A 25,823-nucleotide genomic window follows, 5' to 3' on the forward strand; every position below is an offset into this window, starting at 1 on the left:
TACAACTCTAGGCACGGAACACCGGCAGCGGCCGGACGGCAGAATTGAATGCGTCCATGCTCGGGGCTGTCACTACTGCGGTGGGTAAGGAGGTCCAGATAGATACTGTTCTGCAGATTACATCTAAAATACCACCACTTTTGATGAAGGGCGTTCGTTACGCTACGAGCGAGTCGTTTCATTACCAGATGGAATGTGACCTTTCGAAATTCCAACTGTATTGTAACCGTTTCTGACGTCATATCCGCTAAAACTGTAAACATGAAAGGAAGTGAACTTCGTTAGTTGGTTAACTTTAAATACTTTCTCAATTACTCATATATTAAACATATACTATAGGTAAGGGGGTACTTATGTGCGTTTTATAGTGTAATTCAATTGATTAATGTACTGCTTGTTTACTGATATATCGCAAAGGCAGTCGTAAAATAAAGATGGAGCCTCAAAAATATTTATCAGCCTTTGCCAGTTCTGGGTGGGGTGAGTGAATCACTTGCCAGTCTTAAGTAATAATTAAAATCTTAACCAATCAGCTCCAAATGTATCTATTTTGATATAACAAGCACATATTGAAAATATCTTTGAAAAAACTGCCAATCACAAGACAGTAATGAGTATCTTAATAATTGGGTTCGCCATGTTATTAGTCAACATAATTTAACGCTAGTTGCAATAATTCATCTCTCAGCTTTATAATCAAAAGAGTTGCAATGCACTGTCTATTATAGACGAGTTAATTGTTATTGTTTACATTCGGGATTTTCCGCGCATGCGCACTGACTAGTTGGCAAAAACACTGGTTACAGTAACGTAAAACATGTATAAAGGGCTTTTGTTTAGTCAATAAATTGATAATAAAAACGAAATAAACATTAAAACCCTTTTTTAAAAAGTGCAAATATAGCATATTTAGTACCAAATAAATGTATATTCACAAATAAAATTTCCTCTTCATAAAAATACGAAGTAGTTATTAGCATATAGTAAACGTGATCGGAAGATTAAATACTGACAATTCCACAAAACAAAACAATACATTATTCGTATTCTTTCTGATAATAAGACTTGAATAAATTATATTTCAACTCTAATAAAACATATATTAATTGTATTATAATTATAAGTGGTGTGGATAGTGTTTTATTTCATCAGCGATCGATAGTCAGAGGTGCATTTAATCAATTATAAAAACAGAGCCCTAAAAAGCGGCATACAGTACTATTTTTAAATATTGTGGTAATTTTCTTTTACATTGAATGAATTTACGTTTCGTTTACATTGAATGAATATAAATTCAATTTAGCATGCAAACGGAAAAACCCTGCATAGTAATTACGCAAATTGAACTGTTTTTGCATGTCTATTGAAATCTCTATTAGTAATAAGGAGTGATGAAAATATAGCATTTTATGATAAATGCATATATTTAATTTATCTAACGGCCCCTTTTGTGACTGCTTATGTTCATGATCGTGTTTCGGACACTGCAGTAATGTACAATCTTTACACGTAATAGCGGAGTTAACTTTTGCCGGTACCCGTTTAATACCTTAATTGCATAGCAGTAAATTTGGCCAATATTTAAAATGTATAGTTATTAAACAATGTATTATTAAGTTTAACTGGCTAATAAATTTATACACTCGTTCCCGTTAATACATTTCCGACAAATTACTTCATTTTTGTTAAAATGTTATAATATCAGTATTTTAAGCTTTACAAAGTGGCAAAAATGATTGCTCAATATGCCAAGAGATGACATTGAGGTATCGTGACTTATGTTTACTGACCAGACACTCGTCTGCAACATGTGGTTTATGCAGGGGCCCAAGTATAGGTCCCTGGGTTTATGACACCATGTTTTCTTTGTAATTGTCTGGACAGTATCCGATCATAACGAGATAATCGGTTAGTGATAACAAAGGTGCAATTAAACACCGGGATATAAATGCTGCTACAAAGAGTGCCAAAATTAGTGTGAACAATTAAATAAAACAATTATATTAAACAATAGAATTTATTGAATGTGTAAGAAGGTAAGTTTTTCCAGACATATAAGGTTCAAATCAGTTACTCTATGTCGCGTACATACAATTGACCTATTCGTTGTTTGTTTTTATCCTTATTTGTTTTCGTCCATTAAATTTAATTTATTCTGAAAGAATTTCAATTTCTGAGCATTTTTTAACTAAAAATGGTCGCGAGGAAGTGCCAAGAAGAGAGGTTTTTATTTAACCACATACCGAGCTCTTAGATTGTGTTCCACTCCCGAGTTCGTTGTCAGTAAAAACAAATAATAATAACAACAATGTAATCGTTCCAAAGATGCATTTCCTTGCATGCTTATGTTTTATTCAGACATAATTAGTAAAATTATATTTGATATTGTGCATGATTATCATTAAAAACGAAGATTTCGTCAACCTTCTCTATATGCGCTTATATAAATTCCACCTCTTTTGCCAACCAGTGGGCGGAGTCTAAACTTTGCAGGTGCGTGTGACGTCACGCGTTAACTCGTCTATTCTGGCGCAAAATATGATCACCACTGCAAGGGCTACGAAACACTGATACTGCAAAAACTTATCTACGTTTACCTGTCTTACTGTAAAGCACAAACCAGGGTTCTCGCTGTCCATCGCCATCTGCGCCAATTGCGACAAAATAAAAAATCTGGCGACAAAATTTCGTTAATGGCGATTTTTAAAAAATCGGCATTTTTCTGTTGTCATATTTTCTTAAAATGACGAAAGACGCTGTGTTTACCAGTCGCTTTACGGCAGTCGTAATACTATAGATTTCCATGATGTAAGCGATACAGCTGTAATCAATGGAGCGTGGTGCTGACTGCAGACTACCACAAAGTGGCATGCAATGGTGATAATTGCGATTATCTGGGATGTTGTTACAAGTTATTTTAATTGGTCGGCAGTTTTATTGCTTCATAGATAAGACAACATTGAAATAAACCGACCTACTTTGCGTTTAAATGTGAAGTGTTTGTCACAGTGTTTGAAGCCGATTCCAAGACCGTTACATTGACAACAATATGACACTCCAAAAGGTAATTATCGATTATGTTTAGAAAAATCGGTGTAATTATAGAAAATAATTAAACATATAGATATATTGATTCTATTTACATGTAAACGTTGACACTTCTGTTTTACTCGTCAACATGGCAAGTTCAGAATCAGAGTGTATTACGACTTTTAGAAAGTGAACATAAGATTCTGATAATTATAAGACTCATTCAAAAATGCAAATGTTTCCCCGCTAACATTCACCAGCTAGCAAACAAAACCCAAACAAAGACAGTTGTTAAACAGAATTTCATTTCCTTCAAAATGATTTCCAACACACAATATATGCTGTATGAACTCTTTATATCCTCAAAGCTAATCCATTAATTCACTACTGGATGTACTGTTTTAAAAAAGGTAAACATAATTAAGCACATGAAAATCAATTGAGACACAATTTAATATACATGTACACAAATGCTTATTTTATTTGACTGTTGTGTATGAGCTTTATGTAGTAGGTCATGTGCTAGCACACATTTATATTATTTATATATATTATTTATATACTACACATTAATTGATTATTATTAGTATTACATTAATATTATTTTTCCCTTTTTGTATTTTCAGATTACCAGAAAGCTGCATGCTGAAGCAACCAAGCTGTGGCAACATATTCAGGCTGCTAAGAAGGTGTCAATCAACAAGACTTACAACTGATTGAATGTGCCTTTATTTCATGAACAATGTTAAATGTGTTGTTATTATTAATAATACTGTTATAAAATCAATTCCTTTAACATACTGTTCAATGCTCAATTTTTTTTTGTATTACAATGACATGATCTTCATTGCCCAAATGTAGCCCCAGTGTGGCGACAACTTTTTAAATTTGGCGAAAGTAAGTGGCGACAACTTTTTAAAGCCCAGAGGGAACCCTGACAAACTCATGCAAATGACACCATTAAAGCAAGAAATAATTGCCTTAATTTACTTTGTTATCCTTTGGTACGTTCTATCCAGGTTCTGGATAAAATTCCTCACTTGTTGACGTGATCATGCAGCAGGGCTTTCCACAGGCCATTTAACGATCCCTAGCTGGGGCGCTTGAATTTCGAAATCAGAGTCCCCGGGGCGCTTGAAATTTTCCAATCAGTGTATTTTTCAGTTAAAGAAAGTGGAGATTGCCAAACAAAATCAAGGTTTCTCTATCAGTGTATCAATATTCCCTGTTTTAAAAGAGCACTCTGTACCTACTTTCACAAGTAATCACCATAAACACCACATGGGGTAATGGATAATCCATTGATAAGACGCGCATATCGATTATTCCAGCCACATTACACAGTCATTTAAATGCTGACAAGGATGTATCAGGTAACTTTCCAGTCATCAAACTGTGATGTTCATCATCCAATCAGTTATGCGAATGCTTTTGAGGGCGGGGTTAACTATCGACCATTATTTTTGATTGACGTCGGGCATGAAGTAAGAGTTTATCGCAGCTTGATTAGCAAGAGGTCAAACCATTTACGTAATATAAAACCGGTAACTAGTACAGTACATTAAAGACGGTTTCGGGCATCATCATCACACCTTTTTACTGTAAACAAGTGTTACCTATGACTCATAATTAATACGAGAAATTAATTGCAAGTGGTAAACAATATTACTTATAGCGAGTAAGTTGTGCAAATAACTCCTGTTTACAATTATGCGATAACAATTTTATTCCAGTACATGTATATTTTGTCTTGTCCATTTATAGAACTGATTCACTTCGTTTTTCTGACATTTATTCGACACGAAATGCGCTTAAATAACAAATTTTCGTTGAATTAATTACGCACACTTGTAAATGTTTCGTCCGATAATCGATACTTTGAAGACTGGTGATGGCAACCGGCCGTAATCCTCGTGGACAACGTGAATTTCATGCATAATTCCGTCAAAACACTATTCGACTCGTAAAGTGTTTAATCAAATTATCGTTGAATTCATAACGCAACTGTTAATATTTGTTGAAATCTCAAATGGGAATAATTAAATTTGCGCAACTGTTAATATTTGTTGAAATCTCAAATGGGAATAATTAAATTTGTAATCCGAAATCCATTCCCGTAGGTCGATGTTAACGCGTTTTTAATCCGAAACACACTGTCACTTCCGAATGTAAATTTTACCGCAACGTTAAAATATTCTTGCTTCAAATTAGCAGTGCACATTTATTTTGTGTCGAATCTTTTTTCAATTAAAAAGAGCGCGAAAATTATGCAGCATGTACAACGTCGCGTCATGTGTATTGTGTGTGTATTGAGCGTTTTAACAAGCACACAAAACGTCAGAGGATTGACGCATGTTCAGAGGCAATATATTTTCATCAAATCTATAAATAGTCACTTAAAATTTATTTGATACTATAGAAAAATGGCAAGGTTTGTGTTAAAGAAATAATTGAGAGCTTTTTTCGTAAATATTTACCAGAAAGTGATTTATAAAAACGGAATGAACGGGATTATCGGGTAATAAATATAAACTTGAAAAGTAGTTAAGTATACAGTAATAGAGTCGGGTTGAAACGGATGTATTGGGGAATCGTTAGAGTCGGGATTTTACTATCTGTGCAGGAAAGTTTTAAAACAATTATTCAATATAAAATATATATATATATTTTTTTTTGAATGACTGGGGCCGTGGGGGATTTTCTTGAAGAGTCATAGCGCACCAAATGACGTCTTTTGACGCTGTTTTTCTTTGAGTTATAAGGCACCACAGAATGTGAATTGACACGTTAATTTAAAAAAAAAATCAACGTCGGGAGGGGACACCCCTCCCGAACCACCCCTATCAGCCCCGGGGCGCCTGACAAAAATCCTGTGGAAAGCACTAATGCAGTGTTTCTGTTCTTTCCAGACCTTCCAGAACGACCATGCCAATTCAACAACATATGGATGACAGCGACATTCGAATGCGAGTCGGCTATAATGGGTAACTTCATTTTTTTGCCACATGGCACTGTAGTGTTCATTCAGGATCAAGTTACTGGTTGGCCAGGGGACCTGCAGCCACAAAATTAATAAAAAATTTGTTTTTGGCAAAACATAATTATTCTCTGCCTTGAAGAAACTAGGTATATTGCTTTGCACCTGTCCTTCAAATTATTGGCCCGTATACTATTTTGTTTCCTGTATTTAGTATGTTTAGACCTACAATATCCTAAATTTGTAGTTCAAAAGTTGTCAGTGTTGCTTATTGAAAGAAATTCCAGAAATGTTTTGTGATATAAAAAATGATGGGTGAGCAGATTAAACTGTAGGGCTAGTGGATTATCAGGCCTACTTATTCTGCAAGGCAAGTGGCTCAAGAAAATGTTTTCAAGGCTTGCTTCAGGAGACTTTCTATTCTGGTCAAACCTTCTTGACTCAAATAGCTCCGTATGGTACTGGCAGTCGTAAAAAACTCGTAAATGCTTCAAGCATGAAAACCTGATTTACATGGTGTGTAAACGAAAACCTGGTACAGCCAGTTTAACCATTTTGTGCTTATGTCTTTAAGTGGAGGATGAAAGGATTTAAATCTTTTATAACTTGGGGGAGGTGGGGGCATACATGTTTTTTTTTAACATCACTTGTTATAATAATGTTCTTTAAACTTAAAAAACATGAAATTGATTTTCTTATCACACAAAAGCCTTAAATATTCAGTGTGTTTTTTCATTCAAAGTCGGGTCCCGTAACGGGAGCCATTCCCAATGGAAAAAAGTATATATTTTTCCCAAATGGGAGCTAAAAATTCCCAATGGAACCAAAAAATAATTTTTTTTTTTTTTTTAGATCAATATTTTGTTCATCTCCCATCCATATAAGATCAACCTTAGTAAATATAATACTGGACACACTTGTTTCCTCAATTTTGAAGCATTTGTTAGCAAAACAACAACACTAATTTCCCAAATTTAGTCAAAACGCCGCGAATTTTCCCAATTCAAAGGGACCCGGCCCCATTCCCAAAATGGTGAAAAAAAACACTGATATTTTTCCAAAAAAGTTTAGAAGTAAAAATATTTAAGTTTCTGTATTGTAGATACTTCTCACAGAGTACTTTAAAAGCCCATAAAAAAACAACGAATATTTGCACAATATTTTGAAAAATAAAGTTAAGTGTTTACCACTTAGGTAAGTATTTTTACGCATTTGTAGTCTCTTAGAAAGTTAAATTTAATCAATTAAAGACCCTTTGTACGGGATTCAAGTTTTAAAGGCTTCATTTCTTACCCTTAGATACTGATGAGCAGCAGAGAGCAGAAAACCTGAACAGACTGCGAGTTACTCGCAGCCTGTCTTGGTTTTATGCTGATTGCACTGCCACATAGCCAATTTAATTTTGTTCTGAGTGGGAAAGGGTTAACACATACAAAATCAATGTTCATTAAAGTAATAGCCAAAATTCCAACGCTAGATGTGGTCTGGTAACAGATTAAATAAGATTCAAAATGTTATTATACCCCCACAAACGAAGTTTAAGGGGGTATATAGGAGTGAGCTTGTGGGTCGGTCGGTCCGTATTAAATGTCCGCTCTCTAATTCAACTTGTTTTCATCAGATCTTCACCAAACTTGGTCAGATGTTGTATCTAGATGATGTCTTGGTCAAGTTCGAATATGGGTCATGCTGGATTAAAAACTAGGTCACGGGTTCACTTAGTGCGTTTTAAACATTGAGCATGGTGCGGCTCTATAATTTAAGTAGTTTTCATCAATGCTTCACCAAACATGGTCAGAAGTTGTAGTGCGTTTTAAACATTGAGCATGGTGTCTGCTGTATTTTGTGAAGACAAAATGCAAAATATTCTGTGTCAATGCGGCATGTGGGGGTATTCGTCACGTCTGTGACAAAGCTCTTGTTTTTATTCCCCGGATCGAATGATCGGGGGTATATTGTTTTTGGCCTGTCTGTCATTGTATGTGTGTGTCTATGTGTCTGTCCCAAAACTTTAACCTTGGTCATAACTTTTGCAATATTGAAGATAGCAACTTGATATTTAGCATGCATGTGTATCTTATGGAGCATTTTGAGTAGTGAAAGGTCAAGGTCATCCTTCAAGGTCAAAGGTCAAATATATGGCTTCAAAGCGGCGCAGTAGGGGGCATTGTGTTTCACAAACACAGCTCTTGTTTGTTTTTGTGGGACAATATATTCAACACATGTTCATGTACCATGTAGTGTTCGTGTGTCATATGAATAGATATTTTTGTGTGAAATTAAAATGGAATATATTGTGCCACAAACAATAAAAACAAGCATTTTGTATCTCGTTAAATCTATGTTACCATACCACATGCAGCATTGAATTTGGTAATTGCTATAAGAAACACTGATTTTTTATTGGTAACTTTATTTTACGAAATGTTTTGCGAAATTTTCGTTGATTTTTAGTATTTATGTTTCTTAAAGTGGCTTGAACTGAAGTAGCATCCGTTTCCATCCCATAATGCTCTCTGTCGCTGTTTTCTCAGAGACTTTGTTGTTCCATTGATTGCGCTTAAAATCATGAATACATGTACATGTCAAATGCTATCTGTATTTGCTGTGAGCTACACAACTAAGCTTTTGCATTATCTTCCAATGAAGACAATTTTTACATTTTGAAATGCATGTGATAGCCTTTCAAAAGCTATTACCACATAGAAATATGGCTATGAATGAGGTTAATCTATCGCTGCATGATTTGTTTGACTTGAATGAGGAACGAATGACTGGGGGTAATTTGCGTTGCACCAAAATGCCTGTTGTATATGATATGGTCCCAAAGGGCCCACTGTGAGATATTTTTTGTGCTTTTAATTATTGTTATGCAGAATCTTAAAATCTATATTTAGGAGTCAAAGGGTCAAAATATGAGTCATTTGAAGCCACGACTGGATTGCAAAGTTTGGAAAATTGCTAAAAGGTTAAGGAATTCAATCAATTAAATTCAATAATGTTTGATAAGCCATATTCATATTTGAATGATGCAGCATCAATCGGAATAATGATACACACCTATCAGGCCTTTTCCAAGACACTTTCAGTGCAGAGTTGCTGCTTCAAAATCCTTGCTACTGCCAGGTTAAAATATTTTATTTTGACACAATGCACACCATTCTTTTATGAAGCACCTGACCGCTACTGACAAAACGATCAACAACAATCAACTAAATAAATGTTAGTCATGATGATCTCTATTTAAATGCAGTTTATAATTTGTGTGCTTATGGTTCTATAGCTTTTATTCATTAACCTGGTCCCTCAAACGAACTTGCCCTTGTGCCTTTGCAAAAAACCTGCAAAAGGCTGGAATCTTTTTACTAGGCGTTAACACATTAAGACAAGGGTAAAGTTATGTATTAATAGTAAATGTATAGTTGCATGTGTCACCATTATAGTTTTATATTATCTGATAAGCTTAATTTAATGCTAATAGGTTCCCTTATGAAATAAGAGATTCTTGTTTGATAAAATCTACATTATTTTGATTGAATAATTATATCAAAGTGTTTTCACAATTAGAAAAACAAATAGGATGATTGTTGGTACTGACACTAAGGTTCAACATGGGCAAGTTGGTGTGTGTATGTGTTTCTTGTAAATTACGTTAACTACTAAAATTATGACTGTTCCATAATGGTGACCCTTAATGTTAACGAGTATTACTCACAGTCTGTTCAGGTTTTATTTATTTGCTGTGCATCAGTAACTAAGGATTGGAAATGAAGCCTTAAAAACCTTTGTAACAATGTTTTTAATTAAATGTAACTTTCTAAGGGACTACAAATGTTTCAAAATACGTATCTACGTGGTAAAGGGTTAAAGCAGATGTATTTTACAACGAGTACGTGTAAGTAACTTCCCCAATTATTCACTGTATGTTATCAGTGAAATCTACCTACTTGCATTATGTAAAACAAGGCCTTTGTTTCAAGTCTGACAAGTCATCGTCAGTTTGGCATTTACATGACTACATGTACATCGGATTTGCATCTGTTCATGAACAATTATGTAATATTAATTAAAGTGTCAAGCATTTTTAGGTACAGTGTCAAAAAGATTGAATTAATGAGTTCATTTCAATACGCATATTGTTGTTGAACAGTTGTTGGCAAATAACCAAATGTGTCAATGTTGCTCTGATATCATTATGTTGGGTGCTGATTTTAGTGTAATAAAATTGTCATGTTAAATGTTTAAAATAAAATTGGATTATTTTTAATTTCCACTAATAAAATCAAAACCACCCACGTCTAGTAGATAATTTATTTTCTCTCTCTTTAAAAAAAATAAATAAATCTGTTTTGAATGCATTCCCTTCTAAATATTAAAGGTTTATTGAACACAAAAAAGGGTCAGCTATGAAAAAGAATGTTCATTGTTTTGTGTAGGGTCCTGAAAATGTATGACAGTATTAGAAATAACACCTTACTTTTAGATTTCTAAATCCTCCTTACAATAAAGATGTAAATTTGTTGGTATTTAAACTACATGTTGTATCTGTCCATTTTTCATACTGAAATGCATCATCACTCAAGACAGACAGTGTCATACTTGCGAAATAAATCCAGACATAGAGGTCACAGTGGTGTAGTGGATATGGTGGCCACCCTAAGGGATCAGGAGGTCAGGGGTTCGATCCCCTCTGTGGGAGCGTTCTTTAGATTTCCAAAATAGACACCAAGTACTGGTTCTAGTCCCAGGAAACAAACTTAAGAGCGTTTCAAATAAGTCTTAGGCTTTCTATGCAATCGAGATAAAATAGATAGGTTTAAACTAATTAAACCTTTACTTCTTAGAAACTTCTTTTGACGTGTTTGTAGTCCCATAGAAAGTTTAATTTAATTAAAGATCTTTATTACTAGATTCAAGTTTTAAAGGCTTCAATTCCAACCCTTTGATACTGATGAGAAGCAAACAACATAAAACCTGAACAGACTGCGAGTGACTTACAGGCTGTTCCTGTTTGATGCTGTTTGCACATAGCCAGTTTCACTTTGCTTCTGAGTGGGAAAGGGTTAAACTAAATAAATCTGGACACTATTTGCCTCTTTGCATTCAATCCTAAGTATGTGGACAGCCTCATTTTGAAATAAAACACCAAAATACCAAAATTATTTTTGATTTTATTAGCTCATCTATTTTTTGAAAAAAAATTATGAGCTATTGTCATCACCTTGGCGTGGGCGTCCGGTTAAGTTTTGCGTTTAGGTCCACTTTTCTCAGAAAGTATCAATGCTATTGCATTCAAACTTGGTACACTTACTTACTATCATGAGGGGACTGGGCAGGCAAAGTTAGATAACTCTGGTGTGCATTTTGACTGAATTATATGCCCTTTTTATACTTAGAAAATTGAAAATTTTGGTTAAGTTTTGCGTTTAGGTCCACTTTTTTCAGAAAGTATCAATGCTACATTTGTATTGCATTCAAACTTGGTACACTTACTTACTATCATGAGGGGACTGGGCAGGCAAGGTTAGATAACTTTGGCGTGCATTTTGACAGAATTATGTGCCCTTTTTATACTTAGAAAATTGAAAATTGTGGTTAAGTTTTGTGTTTAGATCCATTTTATTCCTTAAGTATCAAAGCTATTGCTTTCATACTTGCAACACTTACTAACTATCATAAGGGGACTGTGCAGGCAAAGTAATGTAACTCTGACTGGCATTTTGACAGAATTATGTGCCCTTTTTATACTTAGAAAATTGAAAATTTGGTTATGTTTTGTGTTTAGGTCCACTTTATTCCTACAGTATTAAAGCTATTGCTTTCATACTTGCAACACTTATTAACTATCGTAAGGGGACTGTGCAGGCAAAGTTATGTAACTCTGACTGATATTTGGACGGAATTATGGGCCCTTTTTACTTAGAAAATTGAAAGCTTGGTTAAGTTTTGTGTTTTCGTCCACTTTACCCCTAAAGTATCATAGATATTGCTTTCATACTTGGAACACTCGCAAACTATCATAAGGGTACAGTAAAAGGACAAGTTGCATAACTCTGGATGTCATTTTTACGGAATTATGGCCCTTTTTTGACTTAGTAACTTTGAATATATGGTTAAATTTTGTGTTTCGATCCACTTTACCAGTTAAGTATCAAGGCTATTGCTTTCAAACTTCAAATACTTTAATGCTATCAGAAGGTTACTGTACCTGGCAAGTTGAATTTTACCTTGACCTTTGAATGACCTTGACTCTCAAGGTCAAATTATTAAATTTTGCTAAAAGTGCCATAACTTCTTTATTTATGATTAGATTTGATTGATACTTTGACAAAACTACTCTTACCTGACATACCACAATAGACTCCACCCAAACCATCGCCCGTGCCCCCCCCCCTTCCCCCCCTCTCGAATCCCCCCCCCCCCCTATTTTTTTTTTTATTTTTTTTTTAAAGATCATCTCACAAATGACCACCACACCCTCACACTATACCCCATCCACCCCACCCCCTCCCCAATTTTTTTTTAAACGGTTAAAAATCAAAACTATTTATTTTGATTATTTTATGTTTGACATACCGTCCAACCATCGCACCCAAGAATCCCCCCCTCCCCCCATCCGAATTCCCCCCCCCCCCCCTCCCCCCTAATTTTTTTTTTTTTTTTTAAGATCATCTCACAAATTACCACCACACCCTCACACTATACCCCCCCCCACCTCACCCCCCCCCCATTTTTTTTTTTGAAACGGTTAAAAACACAAATATTTATTTTTATTATTTTATGTTTGAAATACCGTCCAACCATCGCATCCAAGAATCCCCACCCCCACCCCCCCCACCCCGATTTTTTTTTCCTTTTTTTCGCATTTTGGAAGATAATGTAATAAAATGTCCACACACCCACACAATGCACTCCTCTTCACTCCACATCTCCCTCCTTTGTGATTGAAAATGAGAGTCCCTTCACCTTTTAAAAGAAAATAGATGAGCGGTCTGCACCCGCAAGGCGGTGCTCTTGTTTGTTTTGTTTTTAGTGTGAGTGTAAGCTCACGCTAAAGTAGAGAGGCAGTTTTGAAAATCAGTATGCTCTAACTACGCTAGGGACGACAACTGCAGCTAGTAACGATAACCACTGCCTGTTTATACTTGACCACTGGAATACTGTAGCAGACAGCATTTATATTAAGGTTTAGGAGCTTGTTCAATGATATTGGCCAGTCTAGTGTTTATAACAGCTTGTGCAACGACATTTGCCAGTTTATCATTGAAATCTGTACATATTGGCTGCTTTCAGGGAAAATGGGGCTCAATGCTGCATTAAAAGTCTGTCATAATGGCAAAATTGTTGCTCAATAATTTAAAGAAAATAGATACAGTATTAGATACACATAACACAACATATACATGATTATAGGCTTATTATTTTTTAGCAAGGAAACAAAATTCTAAAGATAGTTGCCAGTGCAGCAACCAATTGTAAAAAAAAGAGACATATTGTTGTTATTTTGTCTAAGTTATCTCTATAAAACAAAATATGCGGATAAACAGTGCACACACATCTTGACCAGTGTTTCAGACACACTCTTTATAAATTTGAATGGGTTGTGTTCATTTCAAACTTGCGATATAAAAAGCTATATCATTATTTTGAAAACTGAACTGTGTCTAAGATTATGCAATAGTGAACGCCTTCAGTGCCTTCAGCGCTTTGATTTTAAATTGGAACGTAACATGTAAATAACAACTAATTGCAAAATAATAACTCGTCAGAAGATTTAAAATCAACATTTTTAAATAAGATTTCAATTGATTGTGTTTGAATCTAACAAAGCAAAGAAAACAAAGCTTTGTTTTTCTCATCTGCTATCATCTGCAACAATAGGCTAATTAATGATATGATTACATACACTGCTCTTGGGTCATGTTTGCACTGGCTTCATCTTCTTCAGGAATTTTCTGCTATAAATTGGCTTCTCTATAGTATAAAACTGATTTTGTCCTTTAAGTTAATTTTTAAAGGTACAAATGTACTACATTTAAGAGGAAACATTATTTTGTGAAAAATCGCCAAATAAAAAAAAACTGTTGCCCTATTGTTGCCAATGGAGATAAAAATTTGAATTGTGTAATTTGCTCATGATCCTATTTCAGTATTGGTATAAAATGTACTTACCAAGCCTTGACAGAAAACTGAATCATTTGTAACAATAGAATGACATAACTTTCTCTAACCTCAGGGATATCTTAATAACCTCAATCAAGCACGAGATCAGCTATGACAGTTTCTGCTCTGAGATCAAAGACATCTGCAAGTTTGAAGACCGACAGCCGTTCACGGTCAAGTGGGTCGACGAAGATGGGGACCCGTGCACGATATCATCACAGATAGAACTGGACGAGGCCATACGGCTGTATGAGATAAACAAGGACTCGGAGATTAACATGCACGGTAAGAAACATATGAACAATTTATGAGCTGCGTTCTAGGAAAACTGTGCTTAATGCATTTGCGTAAACTGTTGTCCTAGATTAACATGTGCAGTCAGCATGGGCTTATCAAGGACAAGACGGTCTGCTTCTATGAAATTGTATGGACAGCACAGGATTATCTGGGATGACAATTTACAAACATGCATTTAGTTCAGTGTTCACACACACGCTGGGTATGCGGATACTTTGATAACAGATGGCACTTCGATACCAGATAAGAACAATAGCCACGCGCGAGAGGTCAGTTCATCAGTTTTATCATAAAGATCACTTTTTTAGACAAGGCACATGGTTGAGTTTATAAATGGTGTATCCTTTTCTATTGAATTTTTTTTAGAAAATTCAGTCGGATAACAGCATAAACTGGATGAACAGTAAACATTTCAACAAAATAAAACTACTTAGAAATATTGCAAGAAATTGTTTGATATTCCAGCATAAAGAGTAATCACTGTGCTTCAAATTCTGAAATTTTCATAGTATTCTATGACATATAAACGAAGATAGAGCATGTTTTAATAGGTGCTGTTTATGAAGTTGGGGATACTTGGATTCCCGAAATAGGGCACTTCGGATAACAGAGACTTTCAACATATTGGGCACTATGATAACCGAGTATTATCTTCTACCTGAAATGCATTTATGTATATTATGGCTATACTTACAAAACATTTTGAAGTACTAATTAATTTGCATTGTCAAGCGCGACACATTTGGAATCTATTGCATAACGTCATTACAATCAAATGTAAAATATAACCAATGGCGTTGTTCGTTTTCAAAAATCGTATAACTATTAATTTAGATAATTAATATTATAAGTGCAAATTTTAAATAAGATTCAAATGCTTATTTCTGAAGAAATATATTTCAAGTGAAATCTTTTTGAAAGCCTTTTAAATTTTCAGTCAGACAACTAATCCTTTAACATTTACTTCAGCAGAAACTTCCCTGTATCTTGCAAACAGACTTTCAACGCAATCGGCGCTCTCGTTTTATTTACTGGCATTTAGCCCAAAAGTTCCAATAAAATTTCGTACCTTCATGGCTGCTGAAATTTAGCCCTAAAGTGCAGTTTAAGCAGAGTGATGTTTCATGACACTCTATCTAGTATATAAGTAAATGGCCTTAGTACCTTCATTAGGACATAAATATACATGCTTGAGATCAGCCGTTTCGCTACAAAGAATGTGATTTAAAGTACACGAGGTTAAACAATTTTAAATTACCATCTTCGATATTGCTGATGAATTACATTCTAAATGTACCGGTAATTTACAATTGTTTAAGTTCTTGTACTATGGGAAGATCCAGCTGTTGGGTGACTCGAAAACTGGAAAATTTATGGTCATATACACTGTACTCATCAGACATATCAAATTAGTTTCACGTGTGTCTTTCACATTTATACAACATCATTATCATATTCCAAAGGGATAAGAACATGTTTTGGAAATTCGTTTTTACTTTACGTCAGTACATACATTTTTATGTATTGCCTGCTTACTATAACAGTATTCCACAGTGAATTCTGCATTTCTGATTCACTAAATAGAGTGTGTTATATCTGGTAAAAAATGTCGAGTAATCTGGAATCAAAGTGCCATTGTCTTTGAGATGATCGGTAAAGAAGTGTCCATGAAAATTTGGCATCTGACTCTTAAAACATTTGAATTTCCTCAAATACGTTAGTTAACTAAATTTTAACATGTTGTAACATTAATGGACATATTGATCTTTTATTTCGATTAGTTGGCACGTTCTTGATTTCTTTCCCATTATTTTTATTTTGTTGAAATAGGTACTGATCATCGATTTCATGATGATTATCGATGGAATTTTATCTTTTTTTATTATAATCCACTGTTTTTTCCACAAATTTCTTGCTCGGCAATACGAAGTACTATACCAGTAATCGACCAAACAATGTTACGTGTCTGAAAATCAAATGAACAGAACATAAATGCAAAAAAGCTGAAGAACTCCCCTCTTGCGCGCGGCTTTTGTTGTTATTTGGTATCGAAGTGCCATCTGTTATCAAAGTATCCGCATACCCGGCGTGACACAATACTGCTAATTTTTTACTATTCGCCTAATTGCTTGGTATAATTCTGAAGATGAATGTTAATTCAGGGCTTACTCTGTCAGGGGTTTCCTATCCATTTTGGGAAAAGGAGTCTGTTCAAAATGGGACTATTTTAATCAATAAATGGCAAATTTTGGAAAAAAATTACCAACTTAATGGACCTGATCAGGATTTTTTATCAACAAATATTGACAAATCAGGCTTTTTCCTGTCTATTTTGGGAAACAAATGCAATTCACCCGAAAAAGTCCACTTATTCGGGAAAAACTAATTTAATATATCTCTTTATAATAATTCAAATTAGGAGAACAAAATCATATAAATTATAGTTGAATGCTTTGTTAGATGTTTATGAAATAAAATTGAGATATAATAATCATTAGGCACTTTTTTCTAAAAAAAAAGTATTGAACTTTTTTTTGGACATTGGGGAAAAAATTGTTTTGGGATCGGGTTCGTTTGCTTTGGGATCAGGTCCATTTCACTGCCTTTTTTTTTAATAGCAGGAAAATCTATGTCTCTCATTCACCATCAATGCTTACAAAATAGAACTCCACATTGTTTTTCATAACACCCCCATATAATAACCAAAATGATAAGTGTTCTCACATAATATAGTAAATTTGAGTAAAGAAAATTGTTAGCCAGGGTGAGCTCTGACATTGTTGGAACTTCTTCAATAATATTATCATGTTTGAAGATTGCCTGAAATAACATGCATTGTTAGAACCTTTTAAGAAAACAGTTTCATATTTCGTTTACCTTATTGCCTTATATAAGTCTTGAAATCTATACATGGTAAGACCCATGTAAGCATATAGTTTCCCGTTGAATTTGCCATTTGCATTACTTTGCCCATAGATTGAGCTAAATATTTTAGATTGGCATACTTGCTTGACTTAACTCTGACATGCCTTCTAAAACCAGTAAAGTAAACTGTTCACAGATTGACATATTTGCCATTTTATAAACGTTTGTTGCAAATACAAAAAGTAAACCATACATGTATATAAGAGAAAAAAAAACTTCACAATTATATATGCTTGATCGTATTCAAAGGCAAAGGCTTATAGAGATACATTCAGCTAGGCCTAAATGGAAGTGCGCCCCGCCTTGCCCTCCCGAAGCCCCATCCTGCCCTTTTATTTATAAAAAAAAATTGAGACAGTTTAATCGCCTAGTTTTATAATAATGGAAATAATATATTCAAACAATTATTTATTACATGTATATAAAAACTAATATGCAACAAGGAGCATTCAGGATACCACTTGAAAGTGCCCTTTAGACAAAAGACTATGTGCTTGAAAGTGCCCTTTTGACAATGACTATGTGCTTGAAAGTGCCCTTTTGACAAAAGACTATGTGCTTGAAAGTGCCCTTTTGACAAAAGACTATGTGCTTGAAAGTGCCCTTTGACAAAAGACTATGTGCTGAAAGTGCCCTTTTGACAAAAGACTATGTGCTTGAAAGTGCCCTTTTGACAAAAGACTATGTGCTTGAAAGTGCCCTTTTGACAAAGAAACCCCTTGCCCTTTTCGAATTCTAGCTGGAGCACTGATTTTGGTCTGTTTCTTGGAAAGAAGAAGCATTTTGTGTCCTGGGGAAAATGTTTGAAAATGCTCTCACAGTGGGAATTGAATTTGTGAGCTCCTTGTAACTAGGGTGGCAATATATCAGCAATTCAAGTGCAGAGTTTTTGACTACTTATTTAAGTCTTTGCACTAAGTTGACAGTCAATAAAAATGTCTGTTCCCTTAGCCATACCGAAAACCTTTTTGTTGTTCATTAATTATCCCCACGCTTTTTGAAAAAAAGGTGGGGATATTGTGGTTATATCCGCCGTCCGTCCGTCCGTCTGTCTGTCCGTCCGTCCTGGCCACTATCTCCTCCTACACTAAAAGCACTAGAACCTTGAAACTTACATACATGGTAGCTATGAGCATATGTGCGACCCTGCACTATTTGGAATTTTGATCTGACCCCTGGGTCAAAAGTTATAGCGGTTGGGGTGGGGCCGCGTCAGAAATTATCACTCATTTTTTTAGGTTATTTTACATTTACTTCTTTATTTCTACACCGATTCACTTCAAATTGATACTGGACCTCTCTTATGACAATACGGTCAATCTCAACCATGCATGGCCCCATTCCCAACCCTGGGGCGCCCCGCCCACATAGGCCACACCCACCAAAAATTTCCATTTACTATAATTTTTTCATTTCTACACGGATTCACTTCAAATTGATACTGAACTTTTGTTATGACATTAGGGTCAATCTCAACTATGCATGGCCCCAATCCCAACCCTGGGGCGCCCGCCCACATAGGCCACACCCACCAAAAAATTCCATTTACTATAATTTTTTCATTTCTACACGGATTCACTTCAAATTGATACTGAACTTCTCTTATGACATTAGGGTCAATCTCAACTATGCATGGCCCCATAACCAACCCTGGGGCCCCGCCCACATAGACCACACCCAAAATTGCCTTTACTATAATTTCTTCATTTCTACACCGATTCACTTCAAATTGATATTGAACTTCTCTTATGACAATACAGTCAATCTCAACTATGCATGGCCCATTGCCAACCCTGGGGCGCCCCGCCCACATAGACCACACCCACCCAAAATTGCCTTTTACTATAATTTCTTCATTTCTACACCGATTCACTTCAAATTGATACTGAACCTCTCTTATGACAATACGGTCAATCTCAACTATGCATGGCCCCATTACCAACCCTGGGGCCCCGCCCACATAGACCACACCCGCCCAAAATTGCCTTTTACTATAATTTCTTCATTTCTACACCGATTCACTTCAAATTGATACTGAACTTCTCTTATGACAATACGGTCAATCTCAACTATGCATGGCACAATTACCAACCCTGGGGCGCCCTGCCCACATATGTCACACCCACCCAAAATTGCCTTTTACTATAACTTCTTCATTTCTACACCAATTCACTTCTAATTGATGATGAACTTCTCTTATGACAATACGGTCAATCTCAGCTATGCATGGCCCCATTACCAACCCTGGGGCACACCTAGGTCAAACATTCGGCGTGGGGATACGCGTCGGCCTCTGCCGCGCCATTTCTAGTTAATATTTATTTTGATCTGTCATTGTTTTGTGATCGCCAGTGTTTCCAAATATCCCGCGTGAGCCTGGTTTGCCATGTGTCGGGGAGGACCGAAACATGTACCGTCGCGGGGCGCGAAGATGGCGCAAGTTGTACAGAGTCAATGGCCACAACTTCCAGGCAAGAGATTCTCCAGAGTAAGTGACGTTTTATATTGATAATGCAGTGGTGAGTGCTTTCCACAGGATTTTTTTCAGACGCCTTTGAACTGTTAGGAGTGGTTAGGGAGGGCAAGCCCCTCTGTTCTTTATTGTTTGTTTACAATTATTTATTATATTATTTGGTGCATTATGACTTTAGGAAAAAGCTATAGAATCATGGTATTCAATTTTTCAAATTGTTTATTAAACACTTTCACACATAGATATGCATATTCCCGATTCGATCGATTCCCCAATGCATCGGTATAAATCTGACTCTATTATTTACTGCATTCTTACTCAGGTGCTCAAAGCTTCGGTAAACGCATTCGCCTTGATGAGTTTGGGCATATGTTACTATTTGAAGATTTGATTTTAAAAAGCGTCTATTCGGGACGGTGGTTTTCCCACTGAACACCTGTGTATGGCCTGACTTGCTGTTGCATTTTTATACAGTGTTGTCCCTGATTAGCCTGTGTGGACTGCCTAGGCTTATCTGGGATCACACTCTACTCAAATGCATTATAGGCCCGGTTTCTTCTTGAGCGAGGCACAAATAGCTATGTTACGTTTCAGAAAGCAGTGTGTGAGTTCTGTCAGGACCGGATCTTGGGGCCTGGGTCGTCAAGGGATACAAGTGTGTGCAGTGCAAGCTTCTCGTTCACAAGAGATGTCACAAGCTTGTCAAGATAACATGTGGAACCACACGACCACCTCTGGTATGTTGCTGGCTGATTTTTTTAACTCTTTCCCACGCAGATAGCAGTAACATGGGCATTTGGCGCATTTGTCATCCTTTAGAAAATCAAATTTAATTAAAGACCTTTCTTTCTTTCTGGATTTAATTGTTCAGGTGTTTATGAAGAGCAGCAAACAGCATAAAACCCGAACAGACTGCGAGCAACTCTCAGGCTGTTCCAGTTTTAAGCTGGTTGCATTTAGACATAGAGACATAGAGACATGGAGACATATAGACATAGAGACATATAGACATTGTCACTTTGCTTCTGAGCAGGAAAGGGTTGAATGCATTCAAGCCCTTGTATGGTCATACTTTATAATAACTTGTAGAATGTTCCTAAGATAAGGGCTGTCAATAGACTCCAAAAAGTCAAATGTGACTCGATGTCTCACATCTCTGAGATTTTGTTATTTGTTTTCCCTCTGTGTTATTATGATTTTGACTCTTAAATTGCATCAATAAGTCTTAATTCATATTTCTAAATATCTTAAAACATTCCATAGAACAAAATGAGAGTTAAAAGAAAAGGCCTGAGCACTCCATTCCGGATGAGTCATGGCTATGTTTTTCTTGACTGTCGGATTTGGATTATCTGACTAACAATGAAATGTGTTATTGTACACACTCAGCAGCGTTTTTTCCCCTAGAAAATATGCAAGACATGATCAATTCCTATTTTTTACATTGTGAATTAGAAAGACATATTGAGTGGTTTAAAAATGACACCTTTTGATTCAAGCACATTTGTGTCTATCTTAAGGAAAGTACCATGACCTTCACTTTTTTCTTTAGGAATTCCCAGGGCTTGTATTATTTTAAAGACTAGAACACAAATCCTGGCCTCTGATTTTGGAAGTTTTGCTTATATTATTTTTAAATTGTTACACTTTTTGAATAACACACGTTCTTAGCATTTCAAAAAAGGACTTTGAGTGTAAATATAAGATAAGTTTTAAGTCTGAATCCAAAGCATTAATTTAAAGAGGGTCAAGTATTTTTACATGTATCAATATCTTTATTTATTACCATATTTACGATTGAAATTCGATTGTTGCAGCTTTGGAAGTTCTTGAACTTCCAAGGGTGCAGTTAAGGAAGTTCCTTGAGACAAAATCAAAAGTTAAATACTCACAAAGTTGCATGAATGTAAACCATTATTATTATAATTGTAAATATCACCATCATTACTCAAAATATTTTTAATCGTTGTTCTACACATAGTTTTGGGAGACCGAGTTAACAGAGTTGTAAAGATTTAAATAAACATTTTAAGAATAAATATAATTGTTATCATGGTAATATTTCAGCAGCCAACAAAAGAACCCTATGGTGAGCCCCCTCCGCCCTATGACAAAGGTCAAGGTCAGGCACAGACTGGGGAACCCAACGGGGAATCAAACACACCACACAGATAGACATTGGGAAGGAGGTGCGTAATTATATTCAATTTGTTCAAAATTGCATGAAGGTAGTCTTAGTTTTATATGTATATACAATGTGCACTGCCAGGATTTTTTCCACTTTCCACGTAAGGGGCCGTTGGTGCTTTGCCCTCAGTTTGGCAAGCAAATAATGTTGTTTTAGCTTTATTGGACAAAATTTTCTAGTAGGGGAGGTGTAAAATCGTAGAGAAAATCAAATTATGGGGAAAAAAATCATAATTCAATTTTTTCTGAGGCCATGTAAGGCTGTATAATTGCCCCTGCTGAAGTTGGAAGAAAGCCCTGTAGTAAAATAGCTTATATTGTATGAACATACATCCTGTGTATCACATGTTAACTATAAGCTGTTGGAGATGTAGATTACAACTCAATGTTTCTGGTTGTAAACATTCAATGATTCTTAAATTTTGAAAATTAATTGAAATCTCCTCAGTTTATTAAATAACCTTAAGTGTGTTGAGAACACAAATAATTTTATTTCACATGTTTCAGTACCTACAATAACTAGATAAATGTTTGGTATCCTTTAGTTTTTAAAGATTCTTTAATAAGAAGGCATACAGATTTCTTTCTGTATGATTGCATTGACTGTGATTTGTAATATTCTCTCTCATGCGATAATACTTTATAAAGTTGAATAAAAATGTACTGGACATATAATTATAGCACTACTCTTTATGCACATTTTGGGAGATTGATGAAGTGATTATTTTTCATCCCAACTTTAATTGTAGATACCTTATAATGGTATTTAATATTTCTGAAACTTGATACTTTAAAAAGTCTTGAGTCAATTTGTTTAAAAAGAAATCATATACATATAAACTGTATCTATATTGGTACATAATAATGTTCATGTAAATCCTTATGCATACAATTTAAAATAAGCTTAATTAAAATAATGTTTTAAAGAAGCATATCTACATATCATAGATGTCTGAAATATATAACAAGCTTGGATCTTATTTTAATTTGACTTGGTGAAGGTGTCAACAATTTAAAAAGGGTCTTTTTTTCAATTGAAGATATCAATTAAGTTAATCCTTTGATATGCATATAATAGAAGACCTTTTTATGAGATATTCCCTCTTAGAGTTATAATTCATATTGGAAATAAAGCACAATTGATCTAACAAAGCTCAGTCCCTCTGAAGTGTATATGTATGTCGATAATCATATGTGTCGCGTTCTGAGAAAACTGGGCATAATGCTTGTGCATAATTGTCATCCCAAATTAGCCTGTGCAGTACGCACAGGCTTCTGGGACGACAATTTCCGCTTTTATGGAATTTTTCATTTACATAATGTCTCTTCTTAGCGAAAATCCAGTTTAGGCGGAAAGTGTCGTCCCTGATTAGCCTGTGCGGACTGCACAAGCTAATCTGGGATGACACTTAATGCACAATCATTATGCCCAGTTTTCTCAGAACACAACACATATTTCTTGCCTATAATAAACATGTCGCTCGTTTTTACCCATATGACAGGAACAAAGTGTCGAAGCAACTTTGACAGACTATCATAGAGAGGTATTTTCCGTACTGTCTACTGTGACATGCTTTCACTGGCCTGTTGTGGTGCTCATTTCCTTGTTCAGTTAATCCAGTGTTCACCTTTCATTCTGTTCAGTAGTTAAGTTCACTCAATGTTTTCACTTAAAGCTCATCTTAGCACAAGTTTTCATGGTGCGCAATTTTGTCACCCTATGTCTGATGTTTTTTGCGTTGTCGTTCGTAAACTTTTAGCTTGCTAACATCTTGAAGCCACATTTTTCATCCAATCTGTATGAAACATGGTCAGAATGTTTATCTTGACTATATAGTCGTGTTCTGAGAAAACTGGGCATAATTTATATGTGTAAAGTGTCGTCCTCACAGGCTAATCAGGGACAATATTTCCGCTTATATGACATTTTCGTTTAAATGAAGTCTCTTCTTAGCAAAAATACAATTGAGGCCGAAAGTGTCGTCCCTGATTAGCCTGTGCGGACTGCACATGCTAATCTGGGACGACACTTTACGCACATGCCCAGTTTCTTAGAACTCGGCTCATATCTAGGCCATGTCAAAGTTCTGGGTCACATTTATCCAGAAACTGGGTCACCTGGCGAGATCTTAGAAAACCTTAGCTTTATAGAGGACACATGTATTACTAGATCTTATAGAAACATGGTCAGAATGTTTATCCTGACAATATCAAGGCCAAGTCAACATGTCAAATCTAAGAAAAAAAACTGGAAACCATCCTAGAGGCCAAATTAATTCACAGTCTTGATGAAACTTTGACAGAATATATTTGTTCAAAGTATCTGGTCAAACTAAATCAAAGAGTCAAATTTATGAAAAGCCTTGTTGCAATTCTAATTGCCAAATTATAACTTGATTTCAATGAAACATGGTTGGAATGTTTAGCTTGACAATATCAAGCCATATTCGAATATGGATCAAATGGGTCAAAAACTAGGTAACTAAGTAATGTTTTCAACAATTTGTGTATCTTGAACTCAGTTAAGCACCTAAGGGCCATCAGGGCGCTCTTGTATGTTTGTTTTGTTCAGCTTGTTGGCTTTTTTCAGTTCACTTGTGTGTGCACTCTTCACTGTTTGTTACGCTCAGTCACTTGATGTTTTCATTCATTTTCTTGTGTTTGATTCTGCCTTAGTAGCTAACACATTACTGGCTGTCTGTCCCATTGTTGGGCAAGCCATGGAGGATAAAATACCTCCTTGCCAAATGCTTTATTTAATTTAATTATGCTTATGACAAAACATGGATTCATAGTTATCAACTATTCTAGACATTATGCTAAAGAAAATTCATTGCTATAGGTTCGTTAAGTAAATTTTACATACAATTTTGTGGATTGGCAGTATCAGTAACATATGTTTGATTTTTTAATTTACTGTTTTTAATGTTGAAATAAATATTTCTAGAGCAGTTGATTTTTGTGGTTTAGAGGAACACTGAAAATCCACAAAAATCACTTTCTGACACAGAGTTTTACAGTTTAAAGAGACTTTCAGGCTTGACCTTTGATCCTTTGTCTCACAGGAAAAATCTTGCATTTTCCTAAAAAAAAACTTAATGTTGGGCAAGTGAGGTTATTGTTTGTCGCAGTACACAACAGTGAATGCCATGTTCTGCGAAGGCAAGCAATCTAGACCAAACTAGATTAATGAAAGTCGGATGATACAGAAAATTAAAGTGGGTGTAAAAAATGGGGTCCACGGCCAACTCATGATATATTAGACATTGCGATATAACAGACCACTTTAAAACTGAGTAAAAGTGTATGATTTTAATGTAAAATATTTTTTCGTACACAGTCTTGAAAGCTGTTTTGAAATGTATTAAATAAAATTGTAGGCCAATAAAGGGTAACATTAAGAATTTAGATGATGCTCTATCTTTGAGGGAAGGGTTCAATTGCATTTGACTCCTGTTTTGCTTGCCTTATATCTTCATAATTGAGAATTATTTGTTTATGATAAAAATTATAGTTTCAAAAAAGTTCTCAAATAGTAAAGCAGTGTTAAATGACTTTAGCAGCAAACTATGATGTACACACTTTGTTCTCCTTATTCAAGTATCAGTATTAAAGGTGATGGCGCACATTTGTCTTAGGTCAGGCTTTTTTGTTAAAGGTGTCTTTTTACGTTTGGGTAAATTGACAAAATTGAAAAAAAAATGTTTCAGATTCGCAAATTTTGTTTTAGTTATGATATTTGTGAGAAACAGTAATACTGAACATTTACCA

At 35.2% G+C, this 25,823-nt stretch overlaps 1 protein-coding gene across 1 annotated transcript; it reads left to right on the forward strand.

Annotated features, from left to right (window-relative positions):
* Positions 1–245: 245 nt before the first annotated feature.
* On the forward strand, positions 246–23,809 carry LOC127863900 (protein kinase C iota type-like). Its single transcript, XM_052403590.1, has 7 exons — positions 246–339; positions 5,940–6,014; positions 14,244–14,455; positions 19,745–19,880; positions 20,460–20,602; positions 21,933–22,054; positions 23,555–23,809. The coding sequence occupies exons 2-6, from the start codon at positions 5,956–5,958 to the stop codon at positions 21,956–21,958; spliced, it is 576 nt and encodes a 191-aa protein (XP_052259550.1). The 5' UTR covers positions 246–339; positions 5,940–5,955; the 3' UTR covers positions 21,959–22,054; positions 23,555–23,809.
* The last annotated feature ends 2,014 nt before the right edge of the window (positions 23,810–25,823 follow it).

Source organism: Dreissena polymorpha, unplaced genomic scaffold, assembly GCF_020536995.1.
Source record: "Dreissena polymorpha isolate Duluth1 unplaced genomic scaffold, UMN_Dpol_1.0 chrUn056, whole genome shotgun sequence".
Lineage (NCBI taxonomy): Eukaryota > Metazoa > Mollusca > Bivalvia > Myida > Dreissenidae > Dreissena > Dreissena polymorpha.

Bases quoted from the DNA above. Each gene is read 5' to 3' on its own strand.
- LOC127863900 (XM_052403590.1), top strand. From the start codon at position 5,956: ATGCCAATTCAACAACATATGGATGACAGCGACATTCGAATGCGAGTC. The intron at 6,015-14,243 runs GTAACTTCATTT...CTCTAACCTCAG, and splicing joins ATGCGAGTCGGCTATAATGG to GGATATCTTAATAACCTCAA. The intron at 19,881-20,459 runs GTAAGTGACGTT...GTTACGTTTCAG, and splicing joins CAGGCAAGAGATTCTCCAGA to AAAGCAGTGTGTGAGTTCTG.